We start from the raw sequence: 8,086 nt of genomic DNA, 5'->3' as shown, positions 1-8,086 counted from the left end.
TCATAGAAGTCATTTTATTAGTGATTTTCTGGGCATTGCCGCGGCTGATCTCCCTACAAAATATTTGGGGGTGGAGATTTTTAAAGGCAGAGTGAAGAATAGTCATTTGCTTCCTCTTCTGGATAAGATAAAGGGTCGGTTGGCAGGGTGGAAGGGCAAAATTCTTTCTATGGCTGGGAGAATCGAATTGGTTAAGTCAGTTATTTCTAGTATTCCCATACACAATTTCTCTGTGTACTGGTGGCCGGATGAAACTATTAAGGTGGTGGAACGGTGGATGAGGAATTTTATTTGGTCAGGTGATATGGAAGTGGCAAAGAAGATTGTTATGAAATGGGAAGGGGTGTGCAAGCCTAAAAAGGAAGGGGGTCTGGGAATTAGAAGGATGAGAGAAGTGAATTTTGCTTGTTTATGTAAACTGGCTTGGCAAATCAAACATGAGGATTCTCTTCTGAGCAGATTCTTCAGGGAACGTTTTATCAAGGAAGATGGGTCGCTGCGAAGGGGATATAAGTCTTCATCTATATGGCCGGGCTTGAAAAGAGTTTGGAGTTTCGTCGCGAAGAACGAGCAATGGATTCTGGGAAATGGGAAAAAATTGATTTTTGGTTAGATAGATGGATTGACAATCAATCTATCGCTGAGAAGACAAACTTGGACCCTGTTTTTTTCTCAGATGTAAAAGAAAAAGTTTCTGATTTCATATGCCAAGCCGCCTGGGACCTCCCTCATGTGGAGTCGGTTTTACTTGCTGAAATTTGGGAGAAAGCTAAACGTATTCACATCCAAGGTGTGAACGACCAATGTCTTTGGCGATTGACCTCTTCAGGTATCTTCTCTATTAAATCTGCCTGGGAAGAAAATAGAGAAAAATATCAGAAAGTGAGTTGGTTTTCTCTTATATGGAACTCATCTAACCAACCAAGACAAGCTGTTTTTGCTTGGCGGTTAGTTCAAAATAGATTACCAACAGATGAAAATGTGTCTCGTCGTGGAGTGCAAATGGCTTCCCGGTGCAGTTTGTGTGGTAAAGATGAAGAATCAATGTCTCACTTATTTTATAACTGTGAATTTGCTCGTAGTTTGTGGAGAGCTTTCTGTGAAGGCTTCGATGTGCAATGGAAACCTTATATGGACATGCTTTCTTTTATTGCATGGTGGAAACAAACAGCAAAGAATCTCCATTTTAAAAAGGTGTGGATTACTGGTTTCTCTCTGGTTCCTAGTGTCATATGGCAGGAAAGGAATGCAAGAATTTTTTAGGGGGTCTCCAAATCATCTAGACACTGTTTTGCTATGATTAAAAGTGAAATCAGCCTCCAGATGACTGCTGCTACAGGGTCCCCTCTCTCATTTAGCTCCTTACTGTGTGCCAAACGATTGGGGATCTCTAGGGTGCGATACAAACCAAGAGAGGTAATGGAAATTTTTTGGTGTCCTCCCCAAAGGGGATGGGTGAAGCTAAACTCAGATGGTTGCTCTTTGGGAAATCCAGGAAAAGCAGGTGTGGGTGGACTATTTCGGAATGAAAATTCAGAAATATTACAGTCTTTCAGAACTTTTCTTGGTGTCCACACAAATTTTGAAGCCGAGATGATAGCTGTTATTACTGGGCTGGAATTTGCAAGAGATATGGGTATTACTCATTTGTGGATTGAGTGTGACTCAGTAGCTGTAGTTTTACTTATATCTAAGGGAAGAATCCCTTGGTTTTGTCTTCAGAGGTGGATGAGTTTAACCTCCTATTTGAACTCTCTTACCTGGAAAATCACTCACTGTATGCGGGAAGCAAATCCTGTGGCTGATTTCTTGGCAAAAACAGCAGCAAAATTCGAAGTTTCTTCTCCTATCCAATCCTGGCCTGCGCTGATTGCTATAGAGTTGGAAGTGGATGGTCAATCTCGGCCTAGATACCGCTTCTTTTAATGTATTCTGTTTTTTATTTCCAATTTTTGTGATTTGGTTTCTGTTGTGAGTTCTTTCTCTGCTGATGGCAATGCCGAAGGTGGAGTAGAATTTTCCAGATTCCAAATGTGTTATTGCTTTTGTATATTCTTTTTCCCCTTCTTTTAATACAATGAATTTTTTAGCGAAAAAAAAAAAAAAGATTCTACGGGTTAGTTTCTTCTCATATACACATTCTTCCAAAGTTTCTCAACTTCAATTTGTGCACAAAGGCACACTAGTTCTAATTTTTTCTTTTTTCTTATGATATGACTAACTTCTAGTACACAATCCAACCTCATAGGCCCCAACCCCATTTCCAACAAAAAAAAGTATGGAGTCAAAAGTTAATGATAATAAGATATTGAATAGCTAACCCATTTTCATATGGTGGTTTATTTTTAGTGTACATGTTGTGGTTGTTGCAGTGACTGAGAATGGAGATAATTGGAGCATGAGTCAGAGGCAGCTAGTCTGTTTAGGGCATGCACTATTCAAGGGGAGTAAAGTGTTAGTACTTGATGAAGCTACATCATCAGTGGATACATCAACTGACTATCTAATTCAGCAAACACTTAAGAAATATTTCTTAGGATCCACTGTCATCACAATCGCACATAGAATAACATCAATTATTGATATTAATCTAGTCCTTCTTCTTGATAATGGTTAGTAGTAAGTAATTAGTATACCACAATAAATTAGGTTCAGCTAAGTTTGAAAAAATGTTGCTCATCCTTTTTGAGGTGGTTTCCTAATCAGGTTGATATGTTCTCTTGTCTTGAGCAGGCCTTGTAGTGGAATATGATTCCCCAACCCAATTGCTAGAGAATAAATCTTCATCATTTGCAAAGCTTGTTAAGGAGTATACTCGAAGATGTTGTTCCTAGTTTTTGAAAGGATAAATAAATGAATTTTGAATGTCCAAATGTAGGCAAGCTTTAATAAACTTATGTGCATTGATATTTTGAGAAAATTTTGTGGGGAGAAGATAGTGGAATAGATATTGAGGCTTCTTTTAATCTTTCTCTTTATGCATTTTTAAAAACTTTGGAAAAAGTTTTAGTGGTCCAATGATATCTTTAGACCATTACGAATATCTATATACTGGGGTATTGGACAAAACTAAGATTTATAGACAATTAGAGCTCAAGGTCCCTTATTCACATGTCAATTTTTTGTTAACATGGAGTTCTCCAAGATAAAAAAATAAAGCTTTAAAATCTAATGAAAATGTAATTTTACATAAATAAATGGCTAAAAATAAAAGTGAACATGTCAATACATGTTTTTTTTTTTTTAAAAGAGGAAAAGGGGGGGTTACATAGGGTCAGTGAGGTACAAAATATCAGCGCTTGTAACAGTAGTTTTTCAGCAATGCTTTAGTAGCAATGCATTTGAGCCAAAAAAAATTAAGTTGTTGTCCTATATTATACACAAGTTAGATTTACTTTTTTTTTTTTGGTAACTAAAAAGGGTGCTCCATGGTAGTGATCATAGCCCCCAGGACAAGCCTGTGTATGGAAAGCGGCGGTTCCACAGGACCAATGGGCAATAGTGGATATGCCAAGACTCGAACCTACAACTAGCTGACTCGAGCGATGATAGGTTGAGGGCATTTTCACCACTAGGCCACCAACCCCATTGGTCATAAGTTAGATTTACATGAAGTTAAATGCTTGAATCTGAGTCTAAATTCATGGCTAACACTAAAACATTTTCTAAATATGCATTTAGTTGAAATTATGACATTATTTTTCCCATATGGGAAAACGTGGTTCTAGTCTAGAGACTCCCTCTGATTTGACATGTGACTAACCTTGGAACATGTTTTGGATATCCATAATCGACGGCCCAGGTAGCTCCTAAACTTTAAAGTAGTTAAGATATATTATTTGTAGCATTTGCAACTCTGTCATTAATGAGCAAGATGACAGTAGTACATGCTCCGGGTGACAAAATGTGGTTACTCTTTTCTTTGCCCTTCGGTTGTTGGCACAGGCCTTGGCCAAAGAGGAGCCTCCCCTGAAAATGATGACTTATAGATCTTGGACATGATCTCTCACTTTTGATAAACAAAGATGACAGATGACTGAGGACACCCAACCCAGCAACATTCCATACTCACCTAAGGATCCCAGAAATCCCATATGAGAGAAAAGAAGGGTCCAATTATGACTTCTTATATACAAAGAAATCCGGTCCAAATTGAATATATGGATGGATAGTACTTGGAGTCACGATTCCAATGATATATGGCACATCAAAATCTGACCTTCGGATCTTCCATAATGATTCCCAAAAGAATCGCATTTCGTGTGCTCACTTGCGTGCCCTCATGGCCTTTCCCCATGCTCCTGCTGCATAGCGGCCCCCGTAGCCTTACCTGGTGCCCCTGCTGCCTTGTGCACCCCTGCGGCCCTGCCTTGCACCCTTACTGCCTTGCACATCCCCGTGGCCTTTCGTCATGCCCCTGCTGCCTTGCGCACCACTGCATCCCTGCCTTGTGCCCCTACTGCCTTGTGCCCCCCCCATTGCCTTGCACCCCTACTGCCTTACACAGCCCTGCCCTATTCCCCTACCGCCTTGCATGCCCCTGTGGCCTTGCCCCATGCTCTTACTACCTTGTGCGCCCTTACAACCCTACCCCACGCCCCTGCTGCCTTGCATGGCCCCGCGGCCTAGCTTGCCCCCCTATTGCCTTGCACGCCCCAGCCTTCCTCGTGCGTGCCTCCTATCTGCCCGCATGCCTACCTGCCTCATGCACACCCATGTTTGCCTCGCATACCCCCTTTCTTGCATGCCCATCCTTGCCTTGTGGACCCTTGCCCAGCCCCGTTGCTTCCGTCGATCATCGGAATCTCCACTCCGATGGCATGAGTTGTGAAGAGATTTTCTATTCACCTATTTGTGCACTTTGAACTGCCCCACTACCATACCCTACACCACGACCTCCCATTGGCCCAAAAATGCATCTTTCATCTTATTGGCCCGAAAAAGTATCTCTACACCTCATTGGCCAAAGAAATTCACCCTCCACCTCATTACTCCAAAAATTCATTTTATTACGCCATTGGTTTAGAAAAATCACTTTTTAACCCCATTGGTCCAAGAAATCTATAAATACCCCCTCCTTTTGGTTTTACACACTCAAGCCTCCTAGTGAGCCTTCAGAAAGTGATGCTAGCTGAATACCAAAGTTTTAACACTTGGGATCGTCTTGGGATCAGTTAAGATTGGATAAGCGTCCGATGAATTTACCTATATTTCTTCTTTTTATTTGATTTTTATTTTAACTTTTTTAAATGGTGTTTTGGATTATTTTACCTTTATACCTTATCGGTGGTTTGATATGGGATTAGTTAAGGATTGAGATTGATTTCGATCAATGTCAATTTAGTCTAAGCAATCTTGCTTGCTCTGATCTGATTCTTAAAACATTGACGGATCTAAATGAGAACATTATCCTTTAAAATTTTGAAGGCTGAAATTGGAGGCTTTCTTTAACAGTATTCATAAAAGAGAAGTTTACCAAAGTATATAATACATTTAGCCATTTAGGGAAAAAAAAAATTAAAAAACCCTACTTTTTTTTTTTTTTTTTTTTTTAATTTGTGGGTACTACAAAATTTCCCCTCCATATAAAATTTAAACACCCCCTCCATGCAACGAACACCACTCATTTCCACAAGAGCACAACCCAACTAATTCTATTCTTTGTTTCAGTTCCACCATGATGCATTATCCCATTCTTTTTCTTGGTATTCTAATAATTGCATACTTTAATGTAAGAAAGACGATTTTCCCTTATCAATAATTTCAACATGGCTATTACTTATACCTAATTTATTATCTTTTTCTTATTTGATCGTTTTTTTTTTTTTTTTTTTTTTCCTCATCAAATTCAGGATTCTCAAGCTGAAAATGCCTTCTCACAATATTGGGAAGATCATATTGGTCTTCCAAATCCTCTAAATTGGTTTATTGCAAAGGCTTCTCCATTAAGCCTTGATCAGTTGGCAGTGTTTATGAAACTTATGGAGCAAAATGAATTGGCTTCCCACCTACGTTCATTCTATAAGTAGGCTAATATTGCTTGTTCTACAAATGAATTGATGGAGAAGACAATGTACGACACAACGTTGCTGGCAATAATCCCATTGCATGATCTAAAAAAGACATATGAAGGCCTCCCAAATGGAACACCCTTGTCGATTGCCAACCAAGGGGGATTGCTATTTTTTAGGGAGTTGGCAGTGAAAGAGGGAAGTTTTATGCCTATCCCTGATTTAAGGGACCCAATGTCATATAATTCATTCTTGCCTCACCCTTTGGCATCAAAAACCCCATTTTCCTTTGCACAAATTGAGGAATTAAAGAGTATGTTTGGTGTGGCGGATGATTCAAATCTAGATAAATATATTCAAGATACCCTCAAGATATGTGAGGAAAGCTCCATAAGATGTGAGCAGTGCACCTATGCTACTTCTATTGAGGATCTCATTGATTTTGTTGTTGAGAAATTAGGGCACCATGTAAGCACATGGAGTATTGAGAATGTTGAAGGATCTTATGAGAATGTCACAATTGGAGTTGTGAAACTAATATATGGAAACTTTTCTGAACCACCAGTCATATGTCATAGTCAGCCATTCCTATTTCAAGTCTATTTTTGCCACATTTTACAAAAGGTGAAAGTATATGCAGTTGATATACATGCTCATAAGAAGGTGAATCATGCGATCATGGCATGCCACTATGACACAACTTGGAATACAAACCATCTTGCTTTTAAGCTGTTGGGTATTGGCCCAGGCCTAATTGAAGTCTATCATTGGATAAACAAGAATGGAGTAGTTTGGACAAAGACTCTAGTTTGAGCAGTATTTGAATATTTGAACATTTTCCAATTGTCTTATTCATGTCACATGTTAGTGCTTATGCTATTTGAAGGATAAATAATGATCCATGTTTTGCTTTCTTATAATGTCTTTCAAATTTCAATGTGACATTGTTCTTCAATAAAAATGTTTGTCACATAAAAGTTTTAGCTAGACATATTAAGAGCGAGTGATGTCTGGCAATTAGGGTGAGCATAGTGTTCATTATGAGGAGGATGAAGATGGTGGGGGTAAAAAAGCTTTGGATAGTTGACCGGTGGTTTAGGAGTAGGAAACTATTAATGAGGGTTCTAAGGATCCTCTTGCTCCCAAGTGCTCGTATGCCATGACAGATGGAAGTCCAAGCCTAAGATTGATTCTCTTTTAGAGCCGATTCAAGTAGGAAATATTAGAAGGATTGGAATCTCCCAGCAGAACTATGACTCGATGAGAACTCTTTAGATTTGCATTGATAAGTCGTGTCAATTTCTGTCTGACTTCTTTAGACGATTTGAGACAAGAAGCACATGAGAAGCGGATTCTGATCCAAGAAGTAATTATGGAATCATTAGGCAAGTGATTATGAATCCATTAGGCAAGGGTTTTGTTATACGAAGAGTGTAAGATTGATAAGTGGCCGATCCAAACTGTACCTTCAATCGTTGTAATTGCAACATCACAATTCCATGTAGAACAATTTATTTATTTATTTATTTTTTTTTCTAAGGGTGAAAATTCCATGTGGAACATTAATTCAACTTTATGGGACGCTTGTACCAATAAAGAAAAACTAATAATTTGACTTCTCATTGTGTTTTATTAGTATTTTGAAAATTGTTTGAAGAAGAGATGAAAATTGTTTTGAGAAAGGGAGGCTTGTTGAATACAGGGGTTTTAAAACTTGGGATTGTCTTGGGATCGGTCAGGAATGGATTGCATCCGACCTATTTAACATTTCTTTTTTTAATGGTGTTTTTGGATTATTTTACCTTTATACCTTATCGGTGGATGGGTATCAGATTAGTTAAGGATTGAGATCAATTGAGATTGATACCAATTTGATCTGAGCAATCTTGCCTACTTCATTCTGATTTTTAAACACCAACCGATCTAAACGAGAACATTATCCTTCAAAATTTTGAAGACTGAACAGTAATAGGAAGTTTTCTTTTAACAGTAGTCATAAAAGAGAAGTTTTTCATGCTGCTACAGTTTGACTTTGGGATTAGTGTGGGAAACTTCTGCAAGTTTTGGGCCAGCAA

General features: G+C 38.7%; 1 protein-coding gene across 1 annotated transcript; it reads left to right on the top strand.

Annotated features, from left to right (window-relative positions):
* The first annotated feature begins 6,059 nt into the window (after positions 1-6,059).
* On the top strand, positions 6,060-6,824 carry LOC122065223 (polygalacturonase-1 non-catalytic subunit beta-like). Its single transcript, XM_042629035.1, has one exon. It carries the CDS (start codon positions 6,060-6,062, stop codon positions 6,822-6,824), a length of 765 nt encoding a protein of 254 aa, XP_042484969.1.
* Positions 6,825-8,086: the final 1,262 nt, after the last annotated feature.

This window comes from Macadamia integrifolia, unplaced genomic scaffold, assembly GCF_013358625.1.
Source record: "Macadamia integrifolia cultivar HAES 741 unplaced genomic scaffold, SCU_Mint_v3 scaffold1929, whole genome shotgun sequence".
Lineage (NCBI taxonomy): Eukaryota > Viridiplantae > Streptophyta > Magnoliopsida > Proteales > Proteaceae > Macadamia > Macadamia integrifolia.
Note: the sequence above shows the minus strand (reverse complement) of the source record. Positions and strands in the feature narration are given on the sequence as shown.